Consider the following 19,535-nt stretch of genomic DNA (forward strand, 5'->3'; position numbering starts at 1 on the left):
TCTATGTGGGTGGATGAGGAAGCATTTTTATGCCAACCAACAGAAAGAAACTAATAAGAAAAATGGTACAAAAAGCTATTTACCAATAAGGAGTTGCTCTGATTCTAACCACTTGACCCACCTCGTCACCCAAGACAGATGTTCTGGAATTGAAATTTCACCTACATAAATTCAAAGTAACAGCTGTCGAAAGCAAACCCATGTCTTCCCTACATCCCTTCAGCGAAATGTTTTTACCTCCTGAGGTGAATTTATTTAGTCATTTTCATTACTGCTTTAGCTATTAACCATAGGCTGAAATATACGTTACTTCACGATGTACTCATTCATCCCTAGAACGTCTTTATTACCAGCTAGCGAGAAAATCAGCTTTTGAATAAGAAGGCTAGCTAGTCAAAGCTCCTGCTAGCTCAGCACTATTATTAATCTACGTCTGATTTGGCTAGTGTACAAAAAGCATTTGTTTTCAGTTTTTGAAAGGGTTAATTTATAAATATTGTTGTCATTTATTAAAGTTGTTTAAGGGTCATGGACTGAACAATTGACTCAAGTGTATTTGCATTAAGGTAGACACATGACAGAGCATTCTGTCCTGATGTGCTCTACTGGTTTAGGTACAGTGAGGAGGTCTGTGGTGCAGACAGCGTTCCAATTCATCCTAAAGGTGTTTAATAGGTCACACAAGATCTTTCACTTCAACACATGCAAAGCATATCTTTATGGAGCTGGCTTTGTGCACAGAGGCATTGCCATGCTAGAACAGGTTCAGGTCTCCTTGTTCAAGAGAAGGGAAATTTAAATTTAAATTTAAAATTTGTAAAAATTTTACATTTAATTTAAATTTGAATTTAACATCAGATACAATTGTGTGCCTCCAACCATGTGACAGGTTAAGGAAGAATTCCATATGTCAGGTGTCCCAATAATTTTGGCCATATAGTGTATTCTTGTGCTTTATCCTTCAGGGCGACGAAAAACACGATGAAATCAACATTCAGCCTTTCATCATTCATTCAAGATCTGATATCTCTCTAATAAAACAACCTTCAGATCTCCTGCGCTGCATACACACACATGAGCATGTGCACACACACACACACACACACACACACACACACACACACACACACACACACACACACACACACACACACACACACTCACACACACACACACACACACACACACACACACACACACACACACACACACAAAGTGTTTCGTATACCCCGATCCTCATGCTTTTTTATCTCTTACTATCATTTTATCTGCTCAGACCTTTTCTCGTCTCTTTCCGTCAGTGAGTTACTTTTTATAATGAAGAATATGACGATTGTCTCAAAATAGTTTCACTTCTGCTGATTGTGTGTGTGTGTGTTTGTTCCTGAAAAAGAGGTTTGGGCACATTGTTGATTGTTATTTGGTAAAGATGCTCCGGGCAATCATGCACAAACACACACACACACACATATACACACATACACACACACACACACGCACACGCACACACACGAGCCTGCGCGCACACGCACACACACACGCACACACACACACACACAAATGTAGACATAACAAGGCCAAGTCAGACGTTTATGAACCAAAAAGAGGAAAAACTCAAGCTGATGATTATGTGCGTGTGTGTGCGTCATTAAACATTTTTAGGGAAACAATAGAGGCTCTGTTACTACAAAAAGACACTGCACTGCAACAAGAGGACTGAACTGGCTATGATCAGACCCTGGGAACACACTGTGTTTTCTTGTGAAGACGAAGTTAAAGATGATGTGTGTTAAGAAAAAAAAAAAAAAAAAAAAAAAAATATATATATATATATATATATGCTTTTTATCTGTTGATCTGCAGTTACAAAATGTTTTAAGTTGTACAATAAGAAACAAAAGTACAGTAAGTACCAAAATACAAACTATTGTAGCTACAAATAACACTATATGACAAACCTTATAATAACCTTCACTTTTCTGGGAAGATGTTCCACTAGATTTTTGTGTTTGTTTGTAGAGATAAGTGTTCATTAAACCACGAAAGTGTTGGTTAAGTCAGGTACTGATGTAGGTGAAGTGATTACGCCTGGAGTGAAGTCAACTTTCCGATTCATCCCACAGGTGTTCAGTAGGGTTGAGGTAAGAGCTCTAAAGCAGGAGCTCTTCCATTCCAACCATGTAAAGCATATCTTCATGGAGCTGGTTTTGTGCTCAGGGACATTGTCATGCAGGTTTGGGGCTCCTAGTTCAAATTACGGAAACATTTTATTCCTCCACCTCCACAAACATTGTAAACAATTGTGAGCCTCGACTTTGTAGTAACAGTTTGAGGAAGAACATATGGCTGGAAAAGTCAGGTGTCCTAATACTTTTGTCCATATAGTGTATATAAACAGGACATAATTTTTTGCATTTATGTAAATATATGAAAAAATGTGCTTACAAAAATCAACACCACACATGGTTTTTGTGAAAAAAGAACTTCACCATGCCCACATTCACTACCGACTTATGAAAATTCATGACAGCCTCATTAATATTCACTACAACAGTTCTTAATATTCAAATCAGCTCTAATAAATGACTACATTTACTCAAATTGTAACGCAGTTAAATGTGAGAAAGTGAAGCAGTGTTTATAATGGTGTGTGTGAACTTGAGTGGACAAAGGTCAAAGCTCAAGTCCTACCTGTCGATGTCAGTGCGGCTCTCACAGTGGAGGAGAGTGGAGGAGTGTTTGTGTGTCCGATGTGTATACACACTCTGCCCTCCGTCTGTCACGTAACTACAAACACACACATACAATATAAAAGTGTGATCATGTGTGCAACTACCTGATATACAAAACACTTTGATATAGCTTTGTGGGGACCATTTGTATATATTTGCAATAACATTTTATATACATTTCACACACACACACACACACACACACACACACACACACACACACACACACACACACAAAGGGAGAAGTGTGAGCAACAACATGATGCACAGGACAATTCACACGTCACACAGACACACAATAAAAAAAGTGAAGTGTGAGCAACAACATGATGTACACCGTACATGCAGGCACACACACACACACACACACACACACACACACACACAAATAACTCGAGTGTATGAGCAACATTATATACACAACAATTCACACACACTCAATAAAGAGTGAAATGTAAACATGATATACAAAACATTTCACACACACACACACACACACACACACACACACACACACACACACACACACACACACACACACACACACACTTTTATCTATATCTCAAAATTTTACATTAGCATTGCAAAATAATTTCTTTGTTCTGAAAACAGATTTTCCACAAATCCAACAGTGCAAGTTTCTAAAACTAAAAATAGATCATAACTGATAAAGTTTTTTAATAACACGAGACACTAAGTCTCTCACCTCACTTTTCCGTCCAAGAAGAGCTCTGCACCATGCACGGTTCCTCTCTAAGACTAGTTTAATTACACATCTATTACCAGACTTATTCAGGCACAATGTCACATTTGATCAGCAATTATCCTGCTAATACTTTATTGCTGTCTCCTCTGTAAAGGAGAGAAAAAAAAAAAAAACACACTGTATGCCGAAGGTGGTGCGACGTATCGATTCAAGGCTGCTCGATAAACACGCGTATTTACTCTGCCTTTGGAACACACTCTTTCTAAATATTGACTAACTTCAAGCTGTCTTCTGTGTGCTGCACAAACTCTTGGCATACGAACCCGCTTCCTATTTAAAGAGCACGTCAGCAATTATCTCATAATCCGACATAATCCCAGGCCAGGAGAGCAGAACTCAGCCTGGGGCACATACACTACAATGGAGGTGAAATAACAACTATGTTTTCACAAATTTCATGCAATTTTTTAAAACACATTATTGTATTAAAGTGACAATGTCTAGATGAATTCACTAAGGTACCATAGGGGCTGCAGAGGGGGGTCCAAAATTCGGCTATCACCTTTCGGTATCACCTAGATGCCCTTGGACACTGGCAATGAGCGAAAAACATCTGCTCTGGATAAACAGCGCAGTCCATTATTCATGAATTCATGATGCAATGACACACAGCTGGCCACATGAAAGCTGTGACGGTTTCTTCCTGACATCATGGAGACTTTTCCATAGGTTGCAATCACTCAAATGCTTACCTTGAACTGTTTAAGGCGAGGTCAAGTGGCATGACACGGTTGTCATAGGCATTATATACGTATAATGTAGTGGCCTGGGAAAACCTTTTGCACACTTTGGTGACCTGAAATGTGTTTTCTTTTTCCTTTGCATGTGTTTTAAGCATGAGCTATCTAACAATTTGACAACAGAATGACACATTTAGGAAGCGAAGGTATAGATATAGATTTTTTTAACTACAATGACTGATTTTACAAAGTAGGAGGCCTAGGATTTCAATGTTTCTATATTTCTATGTTGTTTTGGTAAAAAAAAAATACTTAAGAGTTGACATAAAGGAAGAAAAAAAATATTATTTTATTATTAAATATTTTATTTCTTTTTTAGTTTTATTATTTTGGTCTACAAACATTATCCACAGCAACATCCAATTTTTCCAGACTGCCACAAATATGGTATTTTTTTCTTCTTCACAACTATCAAGAATTCGCTCCAACAAAATGAATGGAATCTTAGCAAATGAACGCATTTCATTAGATCTATGATTATTAACAATTCTCTGTATATCAGTGATGATGTGATTCATCGATTTAAAAAAGTTAAAATTTGCATCGTTTATAACATATTTGCATTTATTATTATATTCGCTATATTATATTATTATTTTCTTTATTATTTAGAAAGTGACCAATCATCTGTGAACGATATTTTATATGTGGATTTTTTTCTCCTCGCGAAACTGTTTCTCAAGCGCGTTCTCTCAGCACAACATCTTAGCCATTGAAAAACTTTCTTTCGGCTTCTCTCATTAGGGGTCGCCACAGCAGATCATTCATATTCGTGATCCGCATGTTCGATTTGGCACGTTTTTTCCGCTGGATGCCCTTCCTAACGCAACCCTACCCATTTATCTGGGCTTGGGACCGGCACTAAGAGTGCACTGGCTTGTGCAACCCTAGGTTCCCTGACCAGGAATCGAACCCGGGCCGCGGCGGTGAGAGCACCGAATCCTAACCACTAGACCACCAGGGACCAATTGAAACCATTTCTAAAAATGTGCATTTTTCAAAAAAGTTTGAGATCCAAAGAACGGCATTCTAACTGTGAAACGTGGAAGTGACGGCCTTATGTTGTCGAAAGGATTTGCGGGAAAAGATATTGGCAAACTTATAAAATAGATGACATTATGAAAAATGGAGAATTATTAAGAAATACTAAGGAAACACCACGTCAGTCAGAAATTCTACTCCAAAAACACAGTGCCACCAAATACTACTCAACCCCTGCATGTGAAAACCTTAGAAAATGTGACCTAGTAAGTGAAAGCTAAAACAAATCTGTTTTCTTAGCTATTACATTGAAATGGTATCTTATGCAAACAAAATAAATACTCTGACAACCTTTGGCCTTAACTAAAAAATGCCTCCTCCTTCACCCTCTATAATCCTACAAACCTTGATGATTTTTTTCCAAGCAGGAATACCAAAAAGGGTTTGTTTTCTAAGTAGAATTTTGATAATATACACTAGGATATTTTTGGTACCGTATACATTTACAGCACTTAGCAGACACCTTTTTCCAGAGTGACGTACAAAAATGCTTTGAAGCTATCAGGGAATAAATCAACACTGGTTCACTAGGTTGCAGCCTCAGGATAACAACAGCATTAACTCTTGTTTATAGCTTAAACACTTTACACTAAATGGACCAAAGTTTGTGGACACCTGACCATGAGATTTTGATCTGTGTTTGGACATCCCATTCCACATTTAGTTCCTATTGCTGTTATGATAACCTCCACTCTTCTGCGTGTGATTCTGGAGTGTTGCTTGTGGAGATTTGTGCCACATTCCGCCACAAGGGTGTTAGTAAATTCAGGTACTGCTGAAGAACCCACATAACTTTCTTTCGGCTTCTTCCATTAGGGGTCGTCACAGCAAATCATCTGCATGTTGATTTGGCACATGTTTCTATGCTGGATGCCCTTCCTAACGCAACCCTCCCCATTTATCCGGGCTTGGGACCGGCACTAAGAGTGGCTGGGGTTGGTTCCCTGCCCGGGGATCAAACCCGGGCCGCAGCGGTGAGAGCGCTGCATCCTAACCACTAGACCACCAGAAACCTGCTGAAGAACCCACATATGGGTGGAAAAGTCAAGTCCACCAATACATTTGTCCATAGAGGTCAATACATGACCAAGATTTGCTTTGCATTTTATTCACATTTCTCTGATATGTATGGGACACAACGTTATAGTTCTGGCAAACATCCAGCATCTGCTGCTATTCTAGACAAGACAGTGACATGTTGACTACAATCCCTTCTTTGGCCTTTGTAATATAAAAAAGAAGAATGAACAAATAAAAGCACAGGTGGTTAAAAAAAAGGCGAGAGAGAGACAGAAGGGGAAGGGGCTGAGGTACAGCAGCACAGAACAGTAGGGAAAGCCCTAAGGCTGTAGAACGATGGATGAAAAGAGGAGTTGACGGATGGGTGGATAGACCAGAGGAGCCTGTGCTATTCAGCTGTAAACGGGTTCTCAAAATCCACCCTCGAGGCAGATCCACTTAGACGGGGAAAGAGAGAGTACACGAGTCGGTGAGTAACTGAAACAGACACTGTGCACATTATATTACACTCGTGTTATTTTTCCCTCCCTAATCTCATATAGAGTCTAAGTTCGTCTGAAACATGACAAGCATCCTGATATGAGGGCGTACTTTAAGTGAAATGACAGGAAGTGACTTATCAAAGTAAAACAGGAAGCTTGTAACACACACCTTTTGTGATCATGTCCATGACTCGAGGCTAAAGCAGATCGTCTCCGTGTGTGTGTGTGTGTGTCTGTGCGTGTTTGTCTGCTCACTTGTTTTCGTTAAACGCTGGCTAGACCTGATTAATCTGCAAAGGAGGGAAAAGTCCAAACAACACGTCATATTTATGATGACATTATAATTTATGACCTCCTACACAGATGCAGCTAATAAATCATCAAGGTGTGTGTAAACACATCAATGGCTGACTTGTGCAATAAAGTGATTCCCGATGCCCTGTTACACATTATAGCATGCTGCTACTGAATTTCTGAATTCTGATTGGTCGGAATTGTTCTGTTCATTAATTTTTCGATTGCAACAGCTCCATGCGAAAAGCAAGTCACACAATTGTATTAACACACTCGTTATAACACTTTCGTTTCCATAGTAACTCTCCCATTGTTCAAGACTAATAGTGGTGGGGGACGTACACTATTGAATGTATTCAATATTCTATGTAAATAATGGATGCGGTTTGGTGTTCTACAGTTTTCAATAGTTACACACACACACACACACACACACACACACACACACACACACACACCACACACACACCTTGAGAACCCTCACTCCACACACACTCTCCGCAGAACCGTGGGTCTACTTCTCATGTAACACAATTAATGTTTTGTTTTTACGAAAAAATGTATATGAAGTGTTCTTTGTATATGAAGATCTTTGGAAGGAGTCTCCAGTGTCAGTTGTAAATCTTTACATTTTCTAAGTTAAGGACAAAAATTATTGTTTTTCTTGTTTCTTATATAAGCATTTTCTCTGTGTTTTCTGGAACTAACAACTGTTTTATCGCTGATGCACTATATAGACATCTGACTTTTCTAGCCATATGTGATTCCTCCCCAAACTGTTACCACACAAATTTTTTAGGATGTCTTTGGATGCAATTGCATTACATTTTTCTCTCAAAAAAAATTTGCAGCACAACAGCAGCTCCATTAAGATCCGCTTTATATGGGTTGGAATAGAAGATCTTGAGAGACCTGCTGTAGAGATCTGACCTCATCCCTATTGAACACTTTTAGGATTAACTGGAACACTGAATCCTCACCTCACCTACATCTGTACCTGATTTCACCAACAACCTTGTGGCTGAATGAGCACAAATCTTCACAAGCACACTCCAAAATCTAGTGAAACCTCTTCCCAGAAGAGTGGAGGTTTTTATAACAGTGAATAGGAACGAAATGTAAAAAGGGATGTTAAAAATAACACACACAGATCTTATGGTCAGGTGTCCACAAACTTTTGCCCCCATAGTATAACAAGCATAAGAACTAATGTACCTTTCAGACGCTCCATCACGTTACATGTGTACGCAGATTCACAGAATAATGATATTTTTTATTCAATCAACTTTTAGATGTTAGGTTTAACATCTGAGAATCTACTTATACAGATGTCCAGAAATGTTTACTATTATAATTTGTCTTCTTATTATAATTCTTCACCTTGTCCTCTTAAGATGTAATTATTCAAATCCTTTTTTGACTAACATGCATCTACAAGCCTAATTACAAAGATTTTCCTTTGTGAAACAAGTTTTTAATATCAAAATCCCTTAAAAGTGAAGTCGAACCTCAAGATAACAAGGAAAGAAATGAGTACTTAGGGTTTAACCTTTACCTTTGTCTACACTACTACTACTACTACCTATTATTAGGTCACTAATGGACTCAAGTTCAATATCCAACCAAACACTGCAGCCTTCAAACATGGCCGCCCTGGACTCCAACTCCCAGCACACACTTGCATGTTTACATACACCTTCACACTTTTTTAAAAAAATTTTTTTATAAAAAATAACCCACTCATCACAGGCACAATACTTTCACCTATCATCTTAATGTAAAGTAATAAACTCAGCTGATTTAGTTCTCTAATTAACTTTGTACAGTGTTTTAATTTTCTAGTTTTTGATCTCATTTTGGTTTCTGCATTTTCATTCTAGTCCAGTATTCTTTGTCCAGTTTATGTCATTTAGCCATTGTTTGACGCAGGCTTGTTTTAGCTTTAAGGTTTTGGATTTTGCACTTGTCTGCCTGTTTATTTAATAAACATCAACTTAATCTCCATCAAGGTTGCAGTGTGTTGTTGGAGCCGAGTCAAAAATCTGCCATCAGTCCCTTTTCTTAAAAACCAGAGAGAAAAAAAACATGTAACATTGGCTATTCTTAACCTTAAACTCAGGCAGGATTTTCCCCTCTGATTATGGTAAACCGTAAACGTCAGTTTTTAAGAACATGAATGTGTTTGCCAACTTTTTACAGAGCAGCAGCAGAGAATGTTCGTTAGTCAGGAACATGACTCGTACAAAACTGGGTTATTCATTGGCCCTGACCTGGCAACCCTACATCATTTATTTAACTGCAGTTCAAAAGGTCAAGAGGACTGAGGGAGGGGAATTGTTTGTGAATTTTGATGCTGGATTACAGCAGATTGGTATTTTCGGTATGAAAATGTTTAACTTAATGACCCAAAAAAAAAATGCTGAATAGATTTGGCTAAAACACAATGGAAAAAATTAATGAATAATTTATTGGCTTTTCTAAAGTGCCCAGCTTTGCCTTTCAAATATAAGCTTTGAAATATTGTCTATAAATCATTGAGGAATTTTACTGATTTGTAAAAATGTGTATACCAAAAAGAAAATAAAGACCATACAAAGTATATAACACTAATAGCACTTAAAGGTGTGTTGTTATGGTAAAATAATTAATGGAAGTTGAGCAATTTGACCCGATGCAATGTCAAATTTCAGTTACTAAAACATAACACGGAGCTAAACAACAAATTAATTTTTTAAATCCCAAATATACTCTAAAACATTTTTTAAACAAGCTAGCTCCTGTTATATAATCAGGGGCGGAGCAGGGGGTGGCCACAGCCATCATGGACATAATCCTGCCCACCCTGTAATTAATTGCATTGTTAAAAATTCTGTAAAGCTGCTTCGAGACAATGTCTGTTGTGAAAAGCGCTATAGAAATAAACTTGACTTGACTTAAAAGACGGAAATCATTTCTGAAATATTGATCTAGGAAAATTTTTATAATGTCTATATGATAATGATAATGAAATTATATAGAATTATTATATATTATATATATATATACATAGAATTTCATACACAAAAACACACACATACACACATAGATATTGCATAATTATATTTTCTGTGCTACCCCAGAGTAACTCTTGGCCCCTGTCTGGCCACCCCTGTAAAAAAAAACCTGCCTCCCCCACTGTATATTCAATTTAGTCTGATTTGTTCAGCGCTTTTAACAATGGACTTGTCCCAAAGAAGCTTTACAGAAATGAAAATAATGAAAAAAAATTTAAATCTTAGCACCATAAATTAGTGCCTTTAAGTTTATCCCAAATGAGCAACCCAGTGTAGATGATGGTAAGGGAAAAACTCCCTGAGATGATATTAGGAAGAATCCTTGTTAGGAACCAGACTCAAAAGTGAACTGATCCTTATTTGGGAGAAACCGAAAGCCCAATCATTACAGTTCCAACATTGTTAAGGTTACCGGCTGTTTACTAATAGACACCAAGCTATTGTAGCACACTTTTTATATACATTACTGTCCAAATTCATGGTTCTTGGGTTTAACCCTCCACAATAACCTCATGGATCTTTAGGCTAGAACCATCCTCAGCCAATTGGAGAGAACTTCATCCAGAAGCAGGGCATAAGAATGGATCATGTGTTATATTAATCCAATTATATTATGTAATAGCAGCTGTAAATAGTCATCATTTCTTTCTTTTAAAGTTAACAAGACAAAAAAAAAATGGGAAAACTTGGGAGAAATCACAATGCACCTCAGACCTGAAGACTTCCTCATGGTGGAAAACCTACTGACAGTTTCGAACATTAGACTCCTTCCATAAATGATACATGTTCCTGTCAATTTAGAATTTTTATAACGTATAACAACAAGTGCAGTGCTGCTGTTACAGAAAATTAATCAACACCGTCTGGCCAATCAGAAGCGAGACGGCACTGTGGTATAAAGGTAATACAGTCACTCTGTCTGTCTCTGTAAAAACCAAGACATCTGGATTTTCACAAGGAGATTCGGTGTATAATAATGAATAAAGTCGGCGCTGCCAGGATGATGATGTCATAGGGGATATGTGCCATATCTGGGGTTTATATGTCCGTCTGTTCATGACCGAACACTTGTTTCCACTCAGTCTCTCAGTCCTGTAGAGCTGTTATTGGTTTTATGAAGTAGGTTGGATGGATTTGGTATTTCTTACTGTCTCAGTAGAAATCTCTGCTGAATATTTCTTTTATGGACCTCATTAAGGTTTGATGGATAGTTCTCTTCAGGAAAGAGAATTGATCAATTTCTTTGTTAATAATAAAAAATAAAGTCGTAATATTTTGAGAAAAAAAGCAAACTCACGAGACTAAAGCATCAGTCGTGTCCAACTCTTTTATGGTCGATTTCTTTGACCATTATCCTTATAGTTGTTGTTGTTTCTTGAGAAACATCTACTTTTTGAAAAGCATGCAAATGTAATAATCAATATCCTTGGATTCGAGCACTGGGCACAATTTCAGACTGTACAAAAGAAGCAATTTCCACAATGTTTTTTCTTCTAAATAATTTACGTTTCCTACAGAACCGCTGCAGTGTCCGTTTACTAATTATAACTCCGTGCTGATGCAGGAAAGGGCCAAAGAATTTCCTGATTTTTAAATCCTAACATAAAGTAGGATTCAATCAATCCTCAACATTCATTTTATGCAAAACAGCGAAACGTTTCTCACAATTCTCAGATTAATCTTTTTCTCTAAATATTTCGACTTTATTCTCGTAATTTCGATATTATTCACAAAATATTTCGACTTTATACTCATAATTTCAATATTATTCACCAAAAAATTTGACTTTATTCTCGTCATTTCGATATCATTCACAAAATATTTCGACTTTATTCTCGTAATTTCGATATTATTCACAAAATATTTTTATTCTCGTATTGCTCTGACTTCATTCTCATTATCTTTTTCTTTTCTTTTTTTTACTCCCCACTAAAATTTCTTTAAATTTAAGAAATTGTTGAAATCCTTCAGCATTCAAACACATCTAAAAGCTCTAATTGATTTCTTTTTTTAAATAAATGTTTGTTATTACGCTGATTTTCTTTTGTCTAAGCAAACAATTTGTGCATATAGTTCAGGATTGAGACAGCGCCTTCTCTCGCTTCTCTTCGTCACTGCCTCGCTGCGCTGATCCCTGAGGACGCGACCCAGAATATTTCTCATAACCTTTCCTCTGTGTTGTCAGGTCACACTCTGCTGCATAGAGAGGTTCTGAGACAGATACTTATACATACTTACATACAAAGAAATATGGCATGGATGCAAAGACATTGATCAAATCCTTGAGACTGTAATAATCAAAAGAAATTTTGGCTATAATTCGCATGAGCCTGTAACAGATAGCTAGATGTTTGGGATGTGTGTGTGTGTGTGTGTGTGTGTGTGTGTGTGTGTGTGTGTGTGTGTGTGTGTGTGTGTGTGTGTGATTTTCAAATCCTGTTATTTTCAGTAAAAATGTAGCACTGATTCATGAAGGTCAGATATTTATTAGTATTTATCATGGAATATAAAATGTGCAGGAATATAATAATGGGGAATTACTTTGGTGCAAATTCTGCAACTCTAGAGCTCAAAAGCCCCCATATTTTCGGGACAGCCAAGCTCCGAACAAGGGAGAGGCTCCCGGTGGCACTCATGAACAAAAAAGCCACAGCAGAGTAAGTGTGAAAACAAAGCTGGCATGCACGCTCGATAATTACACACATGCTAAAGAACCACGGCTCAGGGCAAGGTACCCGTTTAGGGTGGATCAAACCGCATCCACACATACTGCAGGCTTGGCTCGGTGTGTTACTGAGCTTAAAGGTATAATAAGCCTGACTTGAAATTAAAATTTTGTATACTCCATAAAAACTGCGTACGGTGTTGACGGCAACGGTCATGAAAAACTACAGCTAAAATTAAAAATTCATATAAAGCAGCACTTGGTTGCAAATACATACATCTAGAGCCATCTAGAGGCTGGTAAGAAGCAGTGCATGTTTCCATAGTTTTCCATTCACCCTTAGAAACCTCTCTTATTTCCTGATGTTTGTATGAACTACATGCTGAAAGAAATGAGCATCAGCTCATGGTTCAGCATCATGGTTTAGAGAGTCAAGCAAATATTTTGCTCAAAAAAACTCTCTTGGACCTGCATTACCTTCATGGACCTCGCTTTCACAACGCAGATGGTTTTTTACACCAGGAATGACAGCTCAAAGAATGTATGTTTGAAAGATCGACCTGTGGTCCGGCTTCCTGTGTGAGTTTCTCAAAAAAAAAAAAAAACCCAGAAGATCAAATCTTTCATAAATTTACATTGACATTAGTTCATCCATCCATCTATTCATCTGTCCATCCATCCATCCGTCCATCCATCTGTCCATTTAACCATTTGTCCATCCATCCTTCTATATGTCCATTCAACTATTTGGCCAGCCATCAGTCCATTTATCTGTCTGCCCCATCCCTCTGCTCATCTGTCCCTCCATTTATCCGTTTGTCTATTTGTTCACCATCCATCCATCCATCCATCCATCCATCCATCCATCCATCCATCCATCCAATCAGTTGTCCATCTATCCACCCATCCATTCATTCATCCCTCCATTCGACTATTTGTCCACCATCCATCCATCCATGGCTTCACTCTCACAACTATATTCCAAGGGTAAAATGGAATCTATTGATGTATTTAAATAAATTATATTATTATTGCCATGTTAATACAACTAGATTTTTCCTTTTACAATAAAATACATTGGACCAATTTAATATTTACATAAATATTCATTCATTCATTCATTCATTTTCTCCCGCTTATCCGTAATTCGGGTCGCGGGGGCAGCAGTCTAAGCAGGCCCCCGCCTTCGACTGCTGCCCAATCCTCACAGCACCGTCCCTTACGGTCCCTCCTGCAGGTGGTGAGCCCACGGGAACATAAATATTTAATATTAATATTTAAGCCACAGAATTAACGCTTTCAAGCATGTTTTAGAGTATTAAAAAAAAAAAATTACTTTAATTTATAAAATTTTCTTTGTAGAAGAGTTTTGAACATTTTTACTTTACAGAAACTAGAGGCACAATATATGGCCAAAGGTTTGTGGAAACCTGGCAACCACCACCACCACCACAAGTGCTGCCCCCACACAAAAAAAAAAAAACGTTGCCATAGTATTGGAAGAACTGTTTAAAAAAAGCCTCATTACGTAGAAGCATTAAAAAAGCCGAAATTCCCTCTGGTTTAGTTTAGTTTAGGTCAGTGCACACATCTCTGACTTCAACCCTTCTCAATGTCTTTGAGATGAACTGAAACATTGACTGCACCCCAGACTTTCTCACTGCCTGATCTTACAAATGCTCTTAAGGTAGATTATGGCCAGATCCTCACAGCCATGCCCCAAAATTGTGTGGAAAGACTTTGCAGAAGAGGAGAGTGGAGGTTTTTACTGGAATAGGATGTTCAAAAAGAAAATATGGTTCATGGTGAAGATCAGGTCTACACAGCATGCACCATATATGTGGCAGATTTAGATCCATAAAAGAAAATCCAGAAGTGACAATAGCAAAAGAGAACCAGAACCATCTTTTTCCCACTGCATGACCTCCAAAAGACATTTGGGCCATGACTTGCACTGTCATCAGTAATACAGCTATTCTGCTGTATTCATTTCTTATTTCTTAATATTTTCATTTAGAATGTTTTTCATACACAATTCACACTCATACAATCAGTTTAAAGGCATGTGTGTGCACTCACCCGCTGGTGGCGCTGTTCATCCTGACACTCTTTCCCAGGATGTCACCATCGCTCACGTAACCTGCACTGTCTGTTGTCATGCCCTCCAACATCTCCCCCGTGTTGCTATATCCGCTATCTAACGAGGGGGCATCGCCCACCTGTAAACGTGGGCTGGACGCACTCTGTCGCCATGGAGAAGCCGAGACAGGGCAGGGCGTGAGGCCGAGTGAGCCCTTGGTGCTGATTTCTGTGGTTATACAGGCATCAAAAGTCGTCTGCAGGGTACTAAAGGGGAGGCAGGGGTGGCACACACACACACACACACACACACACACACACACACACACCACACACCACACACACACACACACACACACACATATATAAAGCCAATCAGCTTTCATGTAAACCACAGGGATTTTCTGTGACAGAGCGAGAGATAAAGGAAGCAAGAAACAAAACCCCAAAAGGCAATGACAGTGTTTCCTGGCCTAAATGAGCACCCCACCAGGCCAGGGCTTCAGTTTCCTTCTTTTAATTGACTTGAGAATCAAGAGCTTGCTTTTAATTCGGGAGTTTGCAAACGACAGGGGGTTCACCAGCCGATTTCATGCCTCCAAAGACCCAAGACATGCATCAAACTCGCTACAGTAGAAATGAAGAAAAAAAACCACCCGGTCCATCTTTGAAACAGCTCTCAATGTCAATCACGGCAACTCCCCTCCCTGGGCACATTTAGAGACAAACTCATGATGGAACGGTTCTCACGAATGCTACAATGGAGCGTATTCTTCTGGCTTTGCTGTGATCTTGTAAGAAAAAGCCGTGTTTTATTGCTGCCCTGTTGAACTGAAGTCATGGATCGGCCAAACTTCTACCAAACTTCCACTAGAGGGAAATAAACAGTTGGATAAGTTGAAAACATGACTACGTAGGGTACCACATGTAAATTTCACCTTACCCTCTTGGTGGAATGACCTACCCAACTCCATCATCAGCCGAATACGTTTAATCAGTCAAGTGAAGTGAAGTGAAGTTTATTTCTATAGCGCTTTTCACAATGAACATTGTCTCAAAGCAGCTTTTTTAATTTAATGATGCAAAGTACTCAGAGTTAACTTTTGCCTCAAACCCCTTTAATGCTACTGTATTACATATTCTATTGTAACTAAAGTTGAAAGATGCAGATAAAGCGAAAATGACCTTACTTTGAAATAGGATCAACTGTATTTTATTAAAGTTGACAAAATACTCTCTGATGCTTATATATCCATAATACAGATACACAAAGGTGGGGCAGATCTCAGTGTCTATGACTATGGCATGGTTGTTGGTATCAAGCAGTCTGGATCGAGTCATTTTCAAAAGAATGATCCCAAGATGAATAGTGCGAAAAAAAAACCCACAAACATCAAGTCAGCAGCAGGTTTGTGGGCAAAATGACTTGTGTAGACTGTAGAATGTATAGACTGGTTCAGGCGAATAAAAAAATGCTAGCTAACTCAAATAACTACTCTTTAGAACCACAGTAACCAGAAAAGTACCTCAAAATGCACAGCACAACAAACCTTGAGGCTACAATTGTCGAAAAGTTACAACTGACACACAGATACTAAAACTGGGCAACTAAAGATAAATGTAGGAAAAGACCATATTTCTCTTACATGTCTGGTATACATCTATATTGTAGACATTGCCTTGAGGAATTTAAAGGCACAGAAGCGTAACACTTTATATCCAGGTGAGAAAATATTAAGTGCTGTTACATTACGAGAAGAAAACTCAATCATTAGATGAAGAGAAGGTTGATCTCGTACCTGAAGTTAGCTATATTCCTGCTGAGCTAAACCTCTCAGTTGTCACTTACCTACTAGGCAACATGACAGGGGGAAGCTGCTGAACTGCTGCCCACTAAAGATGCAATTATATGTTATTATTAAAAGTATAAATGAACCACAGATTTCATTGATGCATTCATGTTTCTATTTACTGTAGCTGTTACTGTACTGTTAACTGCAAAAACGGTACCCTAAGCTAAGATTGTGTTGAACTTGTGTCACCCTTGGACTGCTTTAAGAAACACTACGATAGACTAGTCAGCTGTTGGCTCTCTTGCGTTTTTATTTTGTAATTATGCCCTTGTTAAAGTGCTGTTACCCTTTGGGGAAATTCCCATCACCATTTTAACGACTTTAACGGAGCTTGTTTAAAGTTTGATGATAGATGAGCCCTTAAGGCCAAAGGGAACACAGCTGTAAACTTACGCCACACAATTTACCAGCAGGGATTTTAATATGTAATATACTTTTTAAAACAATGATAGACATCCTAATATTGGAAACACCTAGTCTTTTATTGTTTTTGCAACACAACACATAATAATTGGACAGTGAATGACTGGAAGACAGTTCTGAGGACAGAGGAGTCCAAATTAGACATTTTTGTCTCTAATAGAAGAAACTATTTAAGACAGTGAACAGGAGAAATAAATGTTAGCAGACTGCCTCACCTCCATAGTCAAAAATTGGAGGTGGAAGATTAATGGTTTGGGGTTGTTTTGGAGCAGGGAAGGCTGCAGACTTATTTGGAGTGAATACTGAACCAACATGGCTACTATTCTATACTGTCCGGATGCCAAGAGTGTGTAAACCTGTGTTAAATTAGCATAAACGTGTCAGAACAACAACTATTTACATGACCAACTATTGTTTTTATTAAAAATCCCTTTACAAATAGAGTCAAATATTTTATTGAATCCTATTATCAAGCAGAAAAGAAAATAACATTGACCTGGCCCTTTATAGGTGTCAAAGCAAATTGCCAGTACCAGGAAGTGTCATCCCTATGGTTGCCAAGTCAACTTAAAAACCCCTGAGTTGAAGCGTTCACTCTATGGGTGAAGATTGTGAGCTCAAATTCAGCCCAAATTCCCATCACCCTTTTCATTTAGTTGCTGGGGATTAAGACCGGGACAGCTGACTAGTGGCCTGGAATTGGTCAACTGGATTTAAGAATGGAAGAAAATGTTTAACCTCTTATCCATACCAAATAAAACAATATTTAAAAATCCATGAGGTATGGGTACACCACATATGACATACATATACATCATACATACAGTATAGATACAGTAAAGGTAACATTAAAGGTACCACCACAGCACCTCAGAAAATTAACCACTTTTATATACTGCAATGGACACTTAGTGTAATAAATGATGGTATGCAACTGAAGCTCCAACAAAAAAAGGGGGAAACAAAAGACAGATTTTTTGCTAAAATAATGCAAAAGCGAATCCTCAAAATGGCTTTTTTTGTCTTCTCAGACTTCTGGTGGATTTAACCGAGATATTTTAAGCTGCGTGTTGAACTTATAAATGTTCTAGTGGGAGCTGATTTCAGACATCATATATAAACCGTAAAACATTATAAATAACCCGAATGTCATGAAACAGACCCTTTTAGCTGCTTTGTTTTAATAGGTTCAATCTGGGTGATTTTTTAGGAGAATTTAGGCTAAAGCTTTGCCATCAGACAAAAGACAACATTCTGCAAATAAAACCATATGCAGCTCAGATTTCCATTGCTGGCTCCACATTGCCTCAGTAGGCTTTACTGTAATTTGCTATCATCACCTCAGGAAGATCGCACTCTGAAACATCTCCATACCCCCCCCCATACCCCACCACAATACAGCCATGATATTCAGTCTCATTCTTATATTCTTATAGCACATACAGAGCATACACAAGTCACCAAAGACTTGAACAGTTTTCTATTGACCAGGTTTTGTGTATCTGATTAAATCTTGCAGCAACAAGACTTTATGGTATTCAGGCCTGGAAATTAAAGCACAAGCACAAACTTCCATGGTTTTTGCCATGGTTATTAGTTTTTTCCTTCATTTTTGTGCAGCAAAAAGTAATTGGGAAATAGCTGCTGATTGGAACTAAAGTAAAAAATGGGGAAATAAGAAGAATCAGAAGAATGGGTTGAATAATCTTGAGGCAATTGTGTGGATCTACATTGCAAATTTTTTTAAATTCAAATGTAGCTTACTATGCAATCATTTAAATTAGACAGAAATGATCCAGGAATAGAACTGTTGGCTTCTATTGGTGGTATTTCCTATTTCCGAATATACAACCAACTTTTAAACACTGTTAGAACAGAATATGTGTATGCCTTACCTGTGACTGATATGAGTGACGTGTCTCAGGCTGGACATAGTTTCCTCTAGGTTTTGTCTTAAATCAGCAATATTCTTCACTGTCCGCAGTCTCTTGCTCTCCGAATCTTCACCTGGAGAGACAAACCAGTTGGGATTGAACGCCCCTACCATTTTTTTCTACCCTGTAAACTGGAAAAATTTTAAACATTTGCCATAAACACATCCACAAAACATTTTGAGGTTACAGGACAAAACCAGAACAATGCTACAATGCATCCAAAAAGTAAAAAAAAAAAAAAAAAATGCACATGTACATAAGTATTAAGCCTTTGCCATGACACTCAAAATTGAGCTCAGGTGCATCCTGTTTCCACTGATCATCTTTGAGATGTTTCTACAACCTGAATGGAGTCCACCTGTGGTAAATTCAGTTGATTAAACATGATTTTAAAAGGCACACACCTGTCTATATGAGGTCCCACAGTTAACAGTGCGTGTCAGAGCACAAACC

At 38.1% G+C, this 19,535-nt stretch overlaps 1 protein-coding gene across 8 annotated transcripts in view; it reads right to left on the reverse strand.

Annotated features, from left to right (window-relative positions):
• nav2b (neuron navigator 2b) overlaps positions 1–19,535 on the reverse strand; it is a 148,387-nt gene that overhangs the window by 56,215 nt on the left and 72,637 nt on the right. For all 8 annotated transcript variants that reach the window (XM_083560933.1, XM_083560932.1, XM_083560931.1 and 5 more), the window contains 3 exons: positions 19,044–19,155; positions 14,873–15,139; positions 2,692–2,787 (listed from right to left, as the gene is read on the reverse strand). In XM_083560933.1, coding sequence (XP_083417059.1) covers positions 2,692–2,787; positions 14,873–15,139; positions 19,044–19,155 — 475 coding nt within the window. The remainder of the gene's footprint in view (positions 1–2,691; positions 2,788–14,872; positions 15,140–19,043; positions 19,156–19,535) is intronic.

Source organism: Silurus aristotelis, assembly GCF_946808225.1.
Source record: "Silurus aristotelis genome assembly, chromosome: 14".
Taxonomy (NCBI): Eukaryota; Metazoa; Chordata; class Actinopteri; order Siluriformes; family Siluridae; genus Silurus; species Silurus aristotelis.